This window comes from Leopardus geoffroyi, chromosome D4 (assembly GCF_018350155.1).
Source record: "Leopardus geoffroyi isolate Oge1 chromosome D4, O.geoffroyi_Oge1_pat1.0, whole genome shotgun sequence".
NCBI lineage: Eukaryota > Metazoa > Chordata > Mammalia > Carnivora > Felidae > Leopardus > Leopardus geoffroyi.
Window position 1 is genome coordinate 17,129,959 of NC_059342.1, and position 15,792 is coordinate 17,145,750.

Consider the following 15,792-nt stretch of genomic DNA (forward strand, 5'->3'; position numbering starts at 1 on the left):
ATGAAACAAAAATTATGCTTTTCACATCCTATAGAAGATCGGCCAAAACCTTGCTCCGGGAGGTCTGGAAAACAGTAGGTAGGATGCTCACTGCATGGACCTCTCTCACTTGAAAGAGTGGGAACTTCCTTTCCTCTCTTGAGCTTGGAGAGGTTACAGGAAAACCATAGTAATGTCAACACAAACCCCACTATCTAATCTGACAGAAGAAAGGGGCAGAAGTGACTACTCTGCCTGCTGCTCTAGCTTAGCTTTTCCCAAGACATGTTTTCATGGTTTACATGAATGTTTAATGCATGCTGTTAGATTCAGGGGAAAGACAGCATTTGTGTCAGTTAGTGGTTGAGTGGGCAGCCTTCTCAGTTGCAACCAGTAATACAACAAGTGGAATTTCTAGATCTGTTTCAGCCTGACCCCAAATCTGCCACATCCACTCTCTTTCCCCCTCTCCCTACAACACACACACAAAATAAATACGACAGCAATGAGAAAGAGCACCCAACAAACTAAACAGCATAGCCAGAGGACAGTTCGTGGCTCTTCCCCAAAAGAAGCCGATCTCATTTTAGCTAACAAACGCAGATTCGTTAAATGACTGTAAAGTGTCATGGTGAATGTAGAGATATTTCTATAATAGTTGCCATGTGAAAAATGCAAAAGCCAAATTATTGGAACAAAGTTTTTCCTTAGATAATTCTACTTTTTAGGCTCTTAAGTCTTGTATTTACGTAAATTTTAACAAATTTGTTGCAAGGATTTTTTTGAAGATTCTTCTAAAGAATCAATCCTCTTTTTAAAATGATTATGCCTAGTCTTGTCAGCCTTTTCCTTTGCACTCTTGAAAAATACCTTTTCTGTTTCAGATATAGTGGAGATGCTGTTTACTCAACCAAACATTGAACTGAACCAACAGGTAAGATCGCTTATGCGGAAGTTGGTGGTCACTTAACACACCTGCCTTGCTCTCGTGGTGTGGCTTATGGGCATGGAAAGTCCTATCTGTATGCCTTGAACGGACCTTTTCCCATTTATTATCTTTCATACAGTTTTTAATCCAAGTAGTAGAAGTGCATCATTAAAAATGTACCGTTGTACCGAAGTCCAAATTGTATAAAGCCCAAAACACCTACCATGTTCCTTCTCATATGTCACCCTCTCAGCGTTTAGCTCTTAACTCTTGCCTTCATGTTACTAAGGAAGATGCTTATGGGGCTGTCCCCTAAGTCATCATCTTCATAAATGTCTCAGTGTCCCATCTGAAGGTTGAAGCTTATCAGCTGCCCCAACTCTGATCTGCCAGTGCCCACCCTTTGTTCCTCTGGTCTGCCCCACGTATCATATCATAGTTTTTGGTTATATTACTCTATGATGCCTACAAGTATTATGGCTATTTAAATATTTAAATGCTGCTCGCTGCTTGTATAACTTTTGTTTCTGTACTTCTTGACTTTTATTTTGCTGAGAATATTTTTTTTTTGGAGGTTTATTTATCTTGAGACAGAGAGAAAGCATGAGTGGGGGAGGGGCAGAGAGAGAGAGGAGAGAGTGAGACTCCCAAGTAGGCTCTACACTGTCCATGCAGAGCCCAGTGCAGGGATCAAACTCAGGTAGCATGAAATCATGACCTAAGTCGGACACTTAACCGATTGAGCCACCCAGGAGCCCCTCTCTGGTTTTGGTTTTTTTTAACGTTTATTTATTTTTGAGACAGAGAGAGACAGAACATGAACGGGGGAGGGGCAGAGAGAGAGGGAGACACAGAATTGGAAACAGGCTCCAGGCTCTGAGCCATCAGCCCAGAGCCCGACGCGGGGCTCGAACTCACGGACCGCGAGATCGTGACCTGGCTGAAGTCGGACGCTTAACCGACTGCGCCACCCAGGCGCCCCTGGTTTTGGTTTTTGTATCTCATTAAGATTCCCACACTGTTTAACGTTCTCTTGATATACTTTCTTTTTTCTCCCTGGAATGGTACTTCCCGAAGCCCTCATCCTCGATCTCTGCTCTGAGCGTCTCTTTACTGTTGCCTTTCTCCCGGGGTGTGTCTTCACTTTTCTGGATCCTGTGTTTTCCTCCTTTTGTTGAAGAACATCCTGGAAGATTCCTAAGAAAGGGGACCTAGGGATTGATTATTTGGCTGACAGAATTCTAGGTTGAAAATGATTTTCCTCAGAATTTCGCAGGCAAGGCTCTATGGTATTCCGGTTTTTAGGATTGCTCTTGAGAAGTTTGATGCCATTTTGATTCCCATTCTTTTGTGAGTGATCTGCTTTTTTGTTGCTTAGAATCATTACCCTGTCCTTGATGTTCTAAAATTTCTTAATGTGCTTCAGCGTGTTTCTTCCCAGTAAAGGTGGTGGACTCTCTCAGCCTGAAAGGGTCTACTGTTTCTTTTCTAGTTTTTATTGACCATTGTCTTTATTCTTTGGTTCTGGAATGCCCACCAGTAGTTAGGTTGGACCTCTTGTTGAGTCTCCAGTTATTTTAGTTTTTCTCAGAGATTTTTTACCTTTTTTTTAAGTTTATGTGTTTATTTTGAGAGAGAGAGAGAAAGAGAGAGAAACTGAGAAAGAGTATGTAGGGGAGGGGCAGAGAGAGAGGGAGAGATTGAGAATCCCAAGAAGGCTCTGTGCTGTCCGCGTGGAGCCCTACTCGGGGCTCGAACTCACCAACCATGAGATCACGACTGGAGCAGAAATCAAGACTTAACCAACTGAGCCACCCAGGCACCCAAGATTTTCTTAGCTTTATGTTTTATTTTGGTTACCTTTTCAATTCCTCAATGTCCTAGGTTTTCTATTGCTATGTGACAAATAACCCACAAGCTTAGCTGCTTAAAACAACACGCATTTACCTTATATGTTCTCTAAGCCAGAATTCTGGGCATGGCGGAGCTGGGCTCTCTGCTCAGGGTCTCACAGGCCAGAGTCACGGTATTGGCCAGAAGCAGGTTCTCATCTGGAGCTCAGATCTCATTCCAGGTTCGTTCAGGTTGCCAGTGGGATTGAGTTTCTTGCACCTGCAGTGCTCTGGACCTCAGCTTTCAGAGATCACCCCTCTCCGTTGACATTTCACAACATGGCTGTTTGCTTTCTTCCTTAAGGTCACTAGGAGATTGTGTTTCTGAAGCTATACCTTTGGGAAAGGGCCCGTCTGATTTGGTCATGCCCACCCAGTATAATCTCTCTTTTGATGAACTCAATGTCAACTGATTAGAAACTGCATTATGGGAGTGATATCCTATTATATTCATTAGTCTTATACATACTTGAGGGGGAGGAATTTTACAGGGGGTGGATCCCCAGGGAGCAGGGATCTTGGGCAGCATCTTAGAATTTTGTCTACTTATAAGCTCTTTTACTCTCATGATTGCTTTCTTTTTTAAATGTTTCTTCTTTTTACTTATTTTTGGCGGGTGGGGGGACAGAGGATCTGAAGCAGGCTCTGTACTGACAGCAGAGAGCCTGACGCAGGGCTCACATTCATGAATGGCCAAGTCATAACTTGAGCCGAAGTCAGACGCTTAACTGACTGAGCCACCCAGGTGCCCTGCTGATTATTGCTTTTATTTTTTTTTTTTCCAACATTTATTTATTTTTGGGACAGAGAGAGACAGAGCATGAACGGGGGAGGGTCAGAGAGAGAGGGAGACACAGAATCGGAAACCGGCTCCAGGCCCTGAGCCATCAGCCCAGAGCCTGACGCGGGGCTCGAACTCACGGACCGCGAGATCGTGACCTGGCTGAAGTCGGACGCTTAACCGACTGTGCCACCCAGGTGCCCCTGATTATTGCTTTTAAATAGCTTCTTTTCTTGTTGCAGATGCTGTATATCATGTTGTATCTTGACTATATTAATTACAGCTTTTTATTTAAAAAAAAAAATTTTTTTTAAACGTTTATTTATTTTTGAGACAGAGAGAGACAGAGCATGAACGGGGGAAGGGCAGAGAGAGAGGGAGACACAGAATCCGAAGCAGGCTCCAGGCTCTGAGCCATCAGCCCAGAGCCCGACGTGGGGCTCGAACTCACGGACCGTGAGATCGTGACCTGAGCTGAAGTCGGACGCTTAACCGACTGAGCCACCCAGGCGCCTCTAATTACAGCTTTTTAAAACCTTTCCTGCCATTCACTGTACTGTGTCTTTTCCCTCTGAGATCCATTCATTTTGTTTTAATCTTCTCTCAAATATGAGACGCTTTCCTCAAATACCTAGTATCTTTGTGTCTCCAGTCATGTTTAAGGGTGACTGGAAGTTCTGCATGCACATGGGGCTTACTGGCTGTGGGCTTCTCTGTAGGGTGAGCTGGGAAGGTCCTGGCTGTTGTGCTGGGTTATCCCCAGATGTCAGCGTGAGTATGCTCTCCCCCTCCACGTGTGGGGCTATTCACCTCCACCGGAGGATTGTCCTCCAGCTCCCTGCCTGCAGGTGCTAGGCTGTATACACTGGGGCAGCAGGGTAGGTAAAGGCAGCTGGGAGAGGAGTCTTACCGCTCAATTTGTAGGTGTCTCAGCTCACCCACCACTTTTAGTTCCTGGCGTTATTGCCACCTTCCCTTGTCCCCGAGTCCCCTGAGCTTGGAAACTACCTGGTTCATTTTTCGACAGGGTCATCCTGCCATCCGCCCTGGGTCACCTGGCAGCAAGGAGAGAGGAAGGTGATCTAATTACTGTTTTTTTTTTTTTAATGTTTATTTATTTTGAGAGAGAGAGAGAGTGCGCGTGCGTGAGCTGGGGAAGAGCCGAGAGAGATGGAAGAGAGAGAATCCCAAGCAGGCTCCCCACTGTCAGCACCGAGCCCGACAGGGGGCTTGATCGCACGAACCAGGAGATCATGACCTGAGCCAAAATCAATAGTCAGATGCTTAACCGACTGACTCACCCAGGCGCTCCTGATTATTTCTATAAACACTTTCACCCAGTACTCTTGTGTCCAGTCCCGTGCCTCACACTCGTTCCAGCGTCTCCGGGCCTGATTTCTTGTGAGGTTTGCAGGGGCAGGTCTCCTTGCTCCCTCCTGGTGTTTCCCTCTGCTCTGCCACGTCCGTTTCTCCTCTTTCATCCATCCCCTCCCCCCAAATGACTATTCTCTCATCCCTTGAGTCTCCTTTCTCTCTTGGGAATTTTATATGACTTTATAACTTGTTCTCACTTTGAGTTTGCTTGGAGTAAACCTGAATTCATGCATGTTTTCAACCCACCGTCTCTTTTTAAAATGCTGCTTTCTCTTTTTAAATCACCATAGAACAAGTTGGGAGACACAGCTTTGCATGCCGCTGCCTGGAAAGGTTATGCAGATATTGTCCACTTGCTTCTGGAAAAAGGTAAAGCATGTGCCTCATCTGTCTGGCCTTTGCTCACCCTGGAAAAACAGGCTGTGTTCAATTACATTATTTGAAATAGTAGGAAGAATCATAGGCTCCGTATTTTGAAACTGGGATTTTAACCTCTACTCTGTCTGTATCACAGAGTTGTTACAATAAGATGAAATTACAGTAGTAAGGTGATTCGTGTTAAATTTTTAGTTTTACGTTAAAAGCTTGGTAAGCTTTAAAATTACATATATTACTTTTCATAGTTTATTGTATATTTCTGCGGGATTAAAGGGTCCTTGGAGAAAGGCGTGTGTATGTGCACCCGTGCAGAGAAGATGCTATCTCAGAAAGCTGTAGGGGAAAGGTGCTGAGGCCCCTGTTCACAAGGAAAGTCCTGACAGATAAAGAATGCTGTGGCTGTAATGTCCTGCTTTGATCTGAGCAGGTGCTACAAGTACGGGGAAGATGAAGATACCTCGATTCCCTATTTTTATACAAGTCAGAGGGGACAGTGAAATTATGAACTGACCATCCATCCATCCATCCGTCACATAAATGTTAATCCTTACAGAGGGCCAGGCATATCTCCCCGTCCTGCGTCCTGGTCCAAAAGCTATAATATAAGATGCTTGAATCACAAGGTGTCTTATGGATGCACGTTCATTAGGGATCCTCACAGCAATGTTGTGGGATATAGAGAGGGCGTGTTATTGATTTAAAGGACATTGGTGATGTACATCTCAGGTACAAAAGATCAGACAGCATGAGGTGCCCCCTAAGGGTTATGCTGAGAACTGGGCTGTCTGTGCTGGCTGCCACTAACCACACAGGCCCCTGAGCCCATGAAATGAGCATGGTCTGGACCAAGATGTACTGCAAGTGTAACAGGCACATCAAATTTCAAAGACTTAGGGGGAAAAAAAAAGACGTAAAGTATCGCAATAACTTTTATATCGGTTATATGATAAAGAGGTAACATTTTGGATCTGCTGTGTTAAATAAGATATGTCATTAAAACGATTTCCACCTTTTGAAAATGTGGCCGCTAGAAAATTTAAAATGACACATGTGGCTCACATCGTATTTCTCTTGGGTAGCACTCGTTGAGAGGGACCCAGGAAATGGTCATTTCTTCTCTTGCCTTTCTGGCTCCGAACATTTCCTGTCCTGAAAGAAATCATGTATATGGGTTCTAAAGTGCAATTTAACGTAAGATATGATCAGTCACAGAGCTCTTAACCCTCTGGAATTTTTCCCCATGGCCCAATGAGCGAATGAGGTTTCTATAGACTCTTAGCTGTGGGCAGATCTAAGTCTCATGAGAGAGATTTTTAGACACGGTCGCCATATTCCTAATTAAACAAACCATGCTTTCTTGACTCAGTATTTTTGTCCCTTTGAGTTTCATTACACTTATTTTTTTGTTTCCTGAAGAGGATGAGATTACAAGCAAAATGGCTCTCTCCTGTACTGTGGCAGAAAGTATAAATTGGTAAAGCCTTCTTGGACAGTGATCGGACAGTAGCTAGCAGAATTAAAAATATACATAGCCTTATATCCCAGCATCACTTCTGGGAAGCCATACTTCAGAAAGCTGGTGTTCAAGGAGATTTACAGCAATATTGTTTGTGGTAAAGGAACAGCCTAAGTGTCCCTCGATAGGGGAAGAGGAGAGTTATTAAATAAATATTGGAATGCCCACAAAATTGAATACTTACAAATGTTTACATGGATTGAGCTATGTGTACTACTGAGGAATGAGTACCATTATATATTGCTAAGTAAAAAAAATCAAGTTACAGACTGTTACATGTGGTGTGATTTTACATATATATGCATAGATGTCTGTGAGTGCATTCCTGCACCTGAGGGAGGTGAGGACTGATACCCACTTGCTGGGAACGGATTCCCCCAGACAAACTGGAAGATGGGGCAGGGAGGGGTTAGTCAGGGGACGAAACGGGACGTATGCTTTTGTTCAGCACACTTCTGCATTTGTGAAGTTGTGGCAACGAAAATACACCCACGAATTCTGATGTAATTTTTATCACCACGAAGACCCGGACAAAACGCAAGTAGATGTGCTGTGGGAACAATGGATTGCCTCTAGGTTTTCTGGTGTTACTCTTCTGCTAATTTGCACAAGAGTATACTTGGCAGATATGAAATACTAATCCCGGCAGGCACCACCCACACGGGCTTCTCTCAAGAAGCAAAGGGTATGTTAAACTAATCTCCAAAAACTCGTGCCAAGACACATTGGAGGCCAACTGACTCAGGAGGTACCTCGGGGATAGTGAAGTCCCCCCTGAAAAGTCACATGCAGTAGTCTGAGGATTTGAAAGGAAAGGCTCTATTTTAATTGTGCCTAATTATCTGGGACGCAGCAGCAAGCGCCCTGATTTCAAGACGCCAAACGCGCTTTGACTGTTTTGAAAAAGCTTACTTCAGGGCCAGAATGGTTCTCTAGTCATTTTGGCCAAAAGTGATTCGTCTTGGTGGGAAGAAGAATCTGTAGTTCGCTACTACAGATTCTTCAAAAACACCTGACTTGCTTTTCTTGGGTTGGGGAAGGTGCAAGAACAGACTTGAGAAACAACGAGAAGAAGCTGGCCCTGGACATGGCCACCAACGCGGCCTGTGCGTCTCTCCTGAAAAAGAAACAGGGAACAGGTATTTGCCTTCGATCCTTCTTTCTCCTCTGACGCCATCATGACTAAGATTTACCACCTTAGAATTGGGGAAATGTTTTCTTGGTAAACTCTTCATGTGGTTCTGAAGTCAGATTTTATATCCTGGGTCTCATTTGGAACGTGCAACATTGAAGAATGCCTTCATGCAAGCAAATCGAAGAGACTTTGGCCTTTTAGTATTTTTTGTGTGTTTCCTTTGTTCCTTGCAATCAGGTCGTAATCACTTGCTTTCCAGTAGAGCCCTTATCAGAGAACCATGGTTCCGGATATGGTTTTACAAGTGGTTGTCTCTAAATATTTATTTTCCAATTAAGCACTGAAGAGCTCCATGATTATATTTTATCTCTGTTTTAAATGAGAGTATCAGTAAACTACGATCAGAATTATTCTGGTCTTGATAACCAATTTGATGTTTGTTTACAGACCGTGGGGTGGTTTTTAAAGGTAAAGTTTAGGTATACATTCTTCAAGATAAAAATATCTATTGGCATGGGAGATGGGGTTGGAAAAAAAAAAAAGAAAGGTCCTTGTGGTTATTTTGAAAAGGTGTTAAAGAAAAGGTGTGAAACATGCTTGCATTGTTCATGATTAGTATTCAGAGACTGGCTGTTTATTGGACTTCTCTGTACATAATGTACTGAATGCTTCCCCCTGAAAGAAATGCTGGGGGGGCGGTGTGCCTTACCCCTCCTTCTCATTTTCCTCTCCTGTCTCTCCCTTTCGTCCACCATCAGCCTCCCGGCCCCTGAGGAACCCCGAGGGAGAAAAAAGAAAAATACAAGATGTTTTGGCTGGAGGGGACATTCAATCTTTTTTTTTCCCCCCTCACTTCTCAAGCCTTCCTCTACTTTTATCTCGTGTTTGGCACTTTCATACCACTTTGGAGTATAAGCCAATGATTGATACATCTTGTCCACCGTTTTCTAGAATGGAACTAGTATAATGGAGAACTCACTTTTCATGTCTTTAGTGAGCATTGGTACTCATCATTCCAACCCTTTTTAGTATTGCTTTTTAGAGTCTAAAGTTTAGCCTGGTCCATGTTGGTGGAGAGTCACCAAAACAACTTCTGAGACATTTCTACTGTAGAGGCTGAGTACATTTTTGTTTCTACTTTAATCTGAGGACGTTGTCACCCACCGAGCTTGTGGAGTGAGGTACTGATTTGTTTTCCTATATGAATCACATTCCCATTCGTTTTGGAACCCTTGGAAGGCTTCTCTCTTCCTTAAGTCCCCTTTGTTTTATGAGAAGAGGTGGTGTTATCTTGTCCCATATCCCTGTTCCCGCGGAAGCAACAAAATACAGTCAGACCTCTGGTTTCCTGCTTTAGTTAATCAAAAATAGCAAACAGTCCTCCTTTCTTCATGACTTGCCAAGGGAGCTTCCCAGAATGATCCTCCTTGCCCATCACCAAATTCCCGTCATAGCCCTCCTCACGAGTCTGCTGTTCCTTTTGTTCTTTACTCCAGATATGTCTTTGTTTCAGTTTCTTACTTCTTTTAACTTCAGTTCAGATGTAGTGTAAACCACTAAGTGGCTTGGGTTTCTTAATTATCTCAGCCGTGAATGCTCACTGGCAGAGCTGGTGTTTCTTTAAAGTAATTACTCATGCATAGATGGATCGAGGGTCTGCTAAGTGAGCGGGAAAGTATGTACCAGCTGCGTGGTGCTCCCCAGCTACATTTTGATTGAGAAGTGTATATGCAGCCATGTAGGAGAGATGCTTTTACTTGGCACGGACCTCTTCCTTCCTGCTGCCTTGGTTGGGTCAGGAAGTAGGACTATGGCCCAACTTCCTTTTTCTGCCACTGACTTCCTGTTGTTCTATGGGTACCTTCAGAATGTCCTGAGCGAGGAGTAAGGTTTCTTAGCAGCTGAAGGTTATCAGAGCCCCATGTACACTATGAGCTTGATCATGATAGGCAAGGAGAATGCCACACTTGCTCAGACCCCAGAGAGCTGCACCCAGAAGCCTCCATCTGGGCACCCAGAGCTGGGAAGGCACATCTGCTCTTTTTCCCTCACCCTTCTGCAGTCTTTGTAGAACAGGGCTGGGAGGTAGGTCTCCTCTGCTCTGTTCACACTAAGTGTCTTTGGTCTACTTTCCTAAATGTGTAATGATTAGATAATGGACTCATCAATGAGGTAATCTTAGGGCTTGACACAGACGCAAGAAATGAATTTTCATATTTCAGTTTTCACGTTACCTTTTTCTTTTCTTTTTTCTCAACCGTCCAGTGAAAAGTCTGAATTTGTATTCTGATCTTAGTTGGAGTAAGAGTTGAATATTGGGCTATATAGCTAATTGCCAGCACAAACTCTACACTGGGAAAAGTATATTCTGATGTTGTTTTCCAGTTTTAAAAGCACATCTTGGAATTCTTTTTTTTTTTTTTTTTTAAGAGAGATTGTGCACTAGCAGGGGAGAGGGGCAGAGGGAGAGAGAGCGAGAGAGACAGAAACTCTCAGGCAGCCTCCACACTCAGCATGAAGCTGACATGGGGCTCAATCCCACAACCCTGGGATCATGACCTGAGCCGAAATCAAGAGTCAGATGCTCAATTGACTGGGCCACCCAGGCACCCCTTATCTTGGATTTTTTTAATGAGAAAAAACAAGTCACATTTTGTAGTTACCATGAAGGGTAACTTTGGGACGTGTGTGTAGGGCCGGGGTTCAGCCCCACCTTGAGGAGTCAACACTTTAAATTCTTTTTCCAGTTTTTACAAATTGGGGTATAATTTCTATTAAGTAAAGTATATAAATCCTAAGTTTACATCTTGATTTTTTTTAAACTGTGCTCACACCTATTTGCCACAACCCGGATCAAGGTAGAGAACATTTTCCATACCCTGAAAACCCCTCTACGTCCTCCTCTTCTCTCACCACAGCCTAGTTTTGCCTGTGCTTGAACTTGATATAAATGGAATCAAACAGTATGTACTTTCTTGTGTCTAACTTCTTTTCACTTAATGCTGTGCCTGTGAGATTTATCCAGGTTACTGTGTCTGTCTTTCCACCCTTTATGGTTTGTTTGTTTGACTGTCTGTCTTAAGTGCTAGTACTTGGTTTGGAATGTGCAAATTCAGGTCAGTGACATTGAGGAGAGATGGAAGTCAGCTAGGGGGAACGGGGAGGCATGGTTAGGAGTTACATTACCATGACGGTCACAGCCCAAGATGGGCTATGAAGAGACGGAGCTCCTCAGCACTTGGCCATGTGAGAAGATTCCAGAGAAACTGTGCCTGGGAGCAATCCATAAAAGGAAGGAAGGAGAAGGAATTTATTTTCCTGGCTCGTTCCTGTCTCTTGATTTCCATTCAGTAAGAGTTTGCAGCATGGCGAGCCTTCTTCTCTTGCTAACAGGAGAAACGAGGTTGAAATAAAGCGCCGAGGTAACCGTTGGAGGCCCAAGACTACCTCAGTGGGCAACACGTAGGATTGTAGGAGCAAAGCAGAGTAGGAAAGAGCCTTGCTATAGTCTTTTTGTCTGTGGCTTAAGAAGACAAAAAGTTTACAGCCAGTCCTGAAGTTGTACGTGTACGTGGGATAGAACAAAGTATATTCCTCCCAGGTCTCCAGAACTTCTCATAAGGAGGATGGAGATGAATGCAGACAAGCTGGAGATTTCTAGTAGTTTGGAAGCTGGTGTGAAATTATTCAAGGCTGCCTCTGTTCTGTTTATATCCACTTCTTTGAATCCGAGTCTTTCCTTCTTGTATAAGTTTCTACCTCCCTTGTACCAACTCTCCCTTGTCCCTTTCTTTTTTCTCCATAATTATTTTCCTAAATTTGTAAAGATAATGACTGAGCATTCCTTTTTCTGCCTTATCTTCATTATCACTAGCTACATTATCACTAGCTACATTATCACTAGCAGACCTAAAATTAATAATTCCTTCATATCTTCAAGTATCTTGTCACTGTCCAGATTCACCATTTTTTCCCATACATGTTTGTTTCTGCTTTGTCGACTTACTTATCTGTTTCTTTATTTATAGTTTAAGTCAGGGTCTAAATAAGGTCAGGTTCTGATTGGTAGATACATCTCCTAAATCATTGTTTCCTTTCCTTCTCCTCTCCCCCTCTTCTTTTAGCCTGGCTATTTATTTATTAAAGAAGCAGGGTCAGTTTTCCTGAATTTCTCAGTCTAGGCATTGCATAAATGCATTCTCAGGGTGTTTGACATGTTCCTCTTTCCTCTGTAATCTTGTCACTTGGTGTTAGATCTAAAGGTTCCTCTGTATTTTTGTCATTTGGTGTTAGATCTAGAGGTTTGATTAGATTCTACATTTTATGTGTCTGTGAAAGGGTAGATGGAAGAATGCTTCATGAAGAAAGCTGTGTTCTTTCATCAGAGGCACGTGTTATCTGTCACTCATCCTGTGATGTTAGCATTCATTGATGATTGTTGTCTAGATCCATTAGTTCACTAACAGTTGTGAAATGGCCATATTCTAGTTCTGTCACTCCTGTCTCAGTTATCAGCTGGAACATTCTATAAAAAAAATTGCCCTTCATCCATGGTTTGATGACTCCAAGGAATTGTTTGTGTAGTAGGAGAAGAATAAAGGCTTGATTTTCGTCCTTTATTTAGGAGTTTTCAAAATAATGTGCTGGTTCCTTCTCATTCTCCAAAGAGGACTAGTGGCTTCTCTGTGATGTGCGTTGAAATATTTGCTGTGTTTCAATCCGTTATATTTAGTATCCCTGTTGATAGCTCCTCTTTGGCTAGTGGAGGCCTCTTCGGGTTGGATCGTGAACCTTTGATGCTCTCTTTGACAGCATCCTTGTTTTACGGTATGACAAGAGGTACACTTTCTGCCCCAGACTTGGAATCAGTCATTTCTCCAATGAGCACGGGAAGATAGTATTTAGAGACCATGATAACATACACTTGTTGAGCTCTGACGGTGGTTAGGCTCGCGTTTCAGTTTGTCCCCTGAAATTATACCCCGTGTAACCTGTTGCTTATAGGCATTTAAATAGACAACCTAATAGGTGACGATTTAAAGATGAGATGTCTTCGTTTTGACCCCTGCTCAAGCTTGATGTCACGTATGGTAGGGTTCGGCTCTTTCTATTTCAAATTTGTTTTTTTTTTTTTTTTTTTTTTTGTTTTTTTTTTTCATTCTTTTACCTCTGAGCATACTTTATTTATCCGTGCTTTTTAAAAATTTTTTTTTTTTTTTTTTATCCGTGCTTTTAGAGATGAAACCGAAGCTTCTGTGTTTTCATTCTGCTTCTTTTCCTTTTTTTTCCCCCCTCATTAGTTACCTTTCTACCCAGTGATCTTGCCTTCAAGTAAGGCTGCAGGCTGTCGACTGACCGAAGCCACATGTGGCACTTGTCATTGGGAGAGGGGGTTGGATGAGTGGAGGGGCGTCCGGTATGTTCTGTGCCGGTCACGGCACACGTGGCTGGTTGCATTTCGTGCAAGGTAGATTAATGGTACCTGCGGCCTACGGACTTTACTTTTCTGCGTGTCCAAGGAACGAGCGGACAGCTGCGTTTGTCAGCCTCTGGGACAGCAGACACTGAACAGTCAGGCAGGAAAGCAAAAGTTGAAAAAGATCCTCAGGGGTGGTACAGTCCCCGGGCCTGAGGAAAGATTACGATCCCTTGAGGTATCAGGAGCTTTGAAAGTGCAAACCAAATGTGAGCAATCTGTAATTTGCCCGTTTTGCCTTCCCGCCATTCCTTTTAGATGCTGTTCGAACATTAAGCAATGCCGAGGAGTATCTTGATGACGAAGACTCAGATTAATTCCCTTCTGGAGCTTTGAGATCTAAAACTTGTGTTCCTTTTGCCATTCCAAAACCCTCGTCTTTGCCAGAAGAGTGTTGGTAACCGGTTTTTGGTTTTTGGTTATTTTTGGTTTGGGTTTTTTTGTTTTTGTTTTTGTTTTTGTTTTTTGAAGTCTATATGAACATGGAAGTCTTGCACTGTGTTTGAGTAGAACATGTAAATGGGTAGGTTCTCACCTTCAGTTTGCCAATAAGTGACTGGATATTTTGCTGTATAAAGTACATTTTTGTTCATCAGAGTAGAACAAGAAGAGATTATTTCTATTTATCAAGCTAAAGGAATTTTAAGAATTTTTTTCTTTAAAAAAAAAAGATCAGTTCTTTTTTGTTTTTTTTTTGTTTTGTTTTTTTAGTTAAAGCTCTTTACCTCAAGGATTAAAATATTTTGAGTGGGTTTTTCAAGGGGAAAAATGCTTGTTATAGTAATGAACCAAAAGACTTAACAGAAAATCGTCAGCTATTCTGACAAAAATAAACATTTGAAGAGACTGGATTCCTTTTGTCTGTGTTTTGTGGTATCACTCTTTGCCGGTAAATAAAGCTTTTTATATTTATATTTAGGTGAAGGCTGATTTTATCTTTTAAGTTGTATTTTATATTTATTAGCACAAAGGAATCACAATAGCCAAATTTCTTTTCAGCTCTGTATATTGGCTTTGATTAGAGCCCATAATCATTGAGAAGATATATTTATAATGAAATACATAATGTTAGTCATCGTTAGACTTTTAGTTTATCTCTGAGGTTACACTTAGTATGAAGAAATTCAGCAACTCATTATAGTCTGCGAAAGGTCTGAAAGATGAAAAAAATTGATTTCCTTATCATACAAGACGCCATGGTTTTCTGTAATGGAGTAGCCAGGAGCCATGAAATTTTTTTTACTTTGATAGCATTTGTTTTCCCAGAGCATGGCTCGAGCTCATAAAAACTCAGCTTCTTTTGCTAAAACATCAATTTATATTGCAGGGAGCCCTCTGTACTACTGAAAGACACTTGATTTGAGATTCTAATTTTGTATCAAGGTGGCGACGACATTAAGAATGACATGGCCGTTGGCATTTGCCTAGGTTCCAGGCCCCGGGTCCAGAAGTGTATTTTGCAAGAAGACTTTGATGCTAATTTCAAAAAACACATTGGTGAAGAGAAGGAAATGTTTGAAAAAGGAAGTGGGTTAGCTCAGGAAATGAATAACTGCTACTGTGAGAGTTTTCTATCTGTGACTGTTTGGTTTTTTTCTCTCTGTGGGTGCCTTGAGGAAGAGTATCCTGAGAAGCCTGTTCGAGGTCTTTCTAATACCCCAACCAAATTTCAATAGAAAGAAATCTGTATAAGTAGTGAAAGCACAAAATCTGAAAATTAATGAAAAAGGTATTTTATCCTCAAAATAAATGTTTACTAAATTTGAGTTAAGCAGTTGTATTTCTTCATAAGCATAAACTTGAAGATATGAAATCCTTGTTGAAATTACATCTGTTCCCCCAGAACCTTTAGGGTTTCATTCTTTAAAATGGGGCTTGTCCGGCGGTGGGGGGGCACCTGGCTGGCTCAGTCGGTGGAGTGTGCAACTCTTGATCTCAGGGTTGTGAGTTCGAGCCCCATGTTGAGTGTAGAGATTGCTTACAAATAAAATCTTTTGAAATGAAATGATTAAAATAAAATACAGGGTTCGTGCCTTAACAAAAAGTTTTTGGAAATCTCTCATTTTTTGTTCTTGTATACTTTGGGCCTGGAGTAATTAGGATAGATGCCAGTTAAACACTTTTAATTTTTGAACATGGGCAGAGGTAATACAGATTGCATGAATATAGATAATTTTGGGGGAACTGCTCTGTGCTTGATGTAGGCATACTATTTATGTATTGAAGGAAAAGAATAGTGAGTAGCTTCACTGTCATTGCTTTTAACATTATTGACCTTATGAAGATTTTAGAAAGTTGGCCAACCAGAGTTTTGTGGGGGTGCGGGTCAGACT

At 42.2% G+C, this 15,792-nt stretch overlaps 1 protein-coding gene across 1 annotated transcript in view; it reads left to right on the forward strand.

The window, feature by feature from the left end:
• Nucleotides 1–14,310, forward strand: part of OSTF1 (osteoclast stimulating factor 1) — a 58,482-nt gene extending 44,172 nt beyond the window's left edge. Inside the window, exons 7-10 of the mRNA XM_045468839.1 lie at nt 864–913; nt 5,245–5,323; nt 7,889–7,987; nt 13,718–14,310. Coding sequence (XP_045324795.1) covers nt 864–913; nt 5,245–5,323; nt 7,889–7,987; nt 13,718–13,776 — 287 coding nt within the window. The 3' untranslated portion in view covers nt 13,777–14,310. The remainder of the gene's footprint in view (nt 1–863; nt 914–5,244; nt 5,324–7,888; nt 7,988–13,717) is intronic.
• Nucleotides 14,311–15,792: the final 1,482 nt, after the last annotated feature.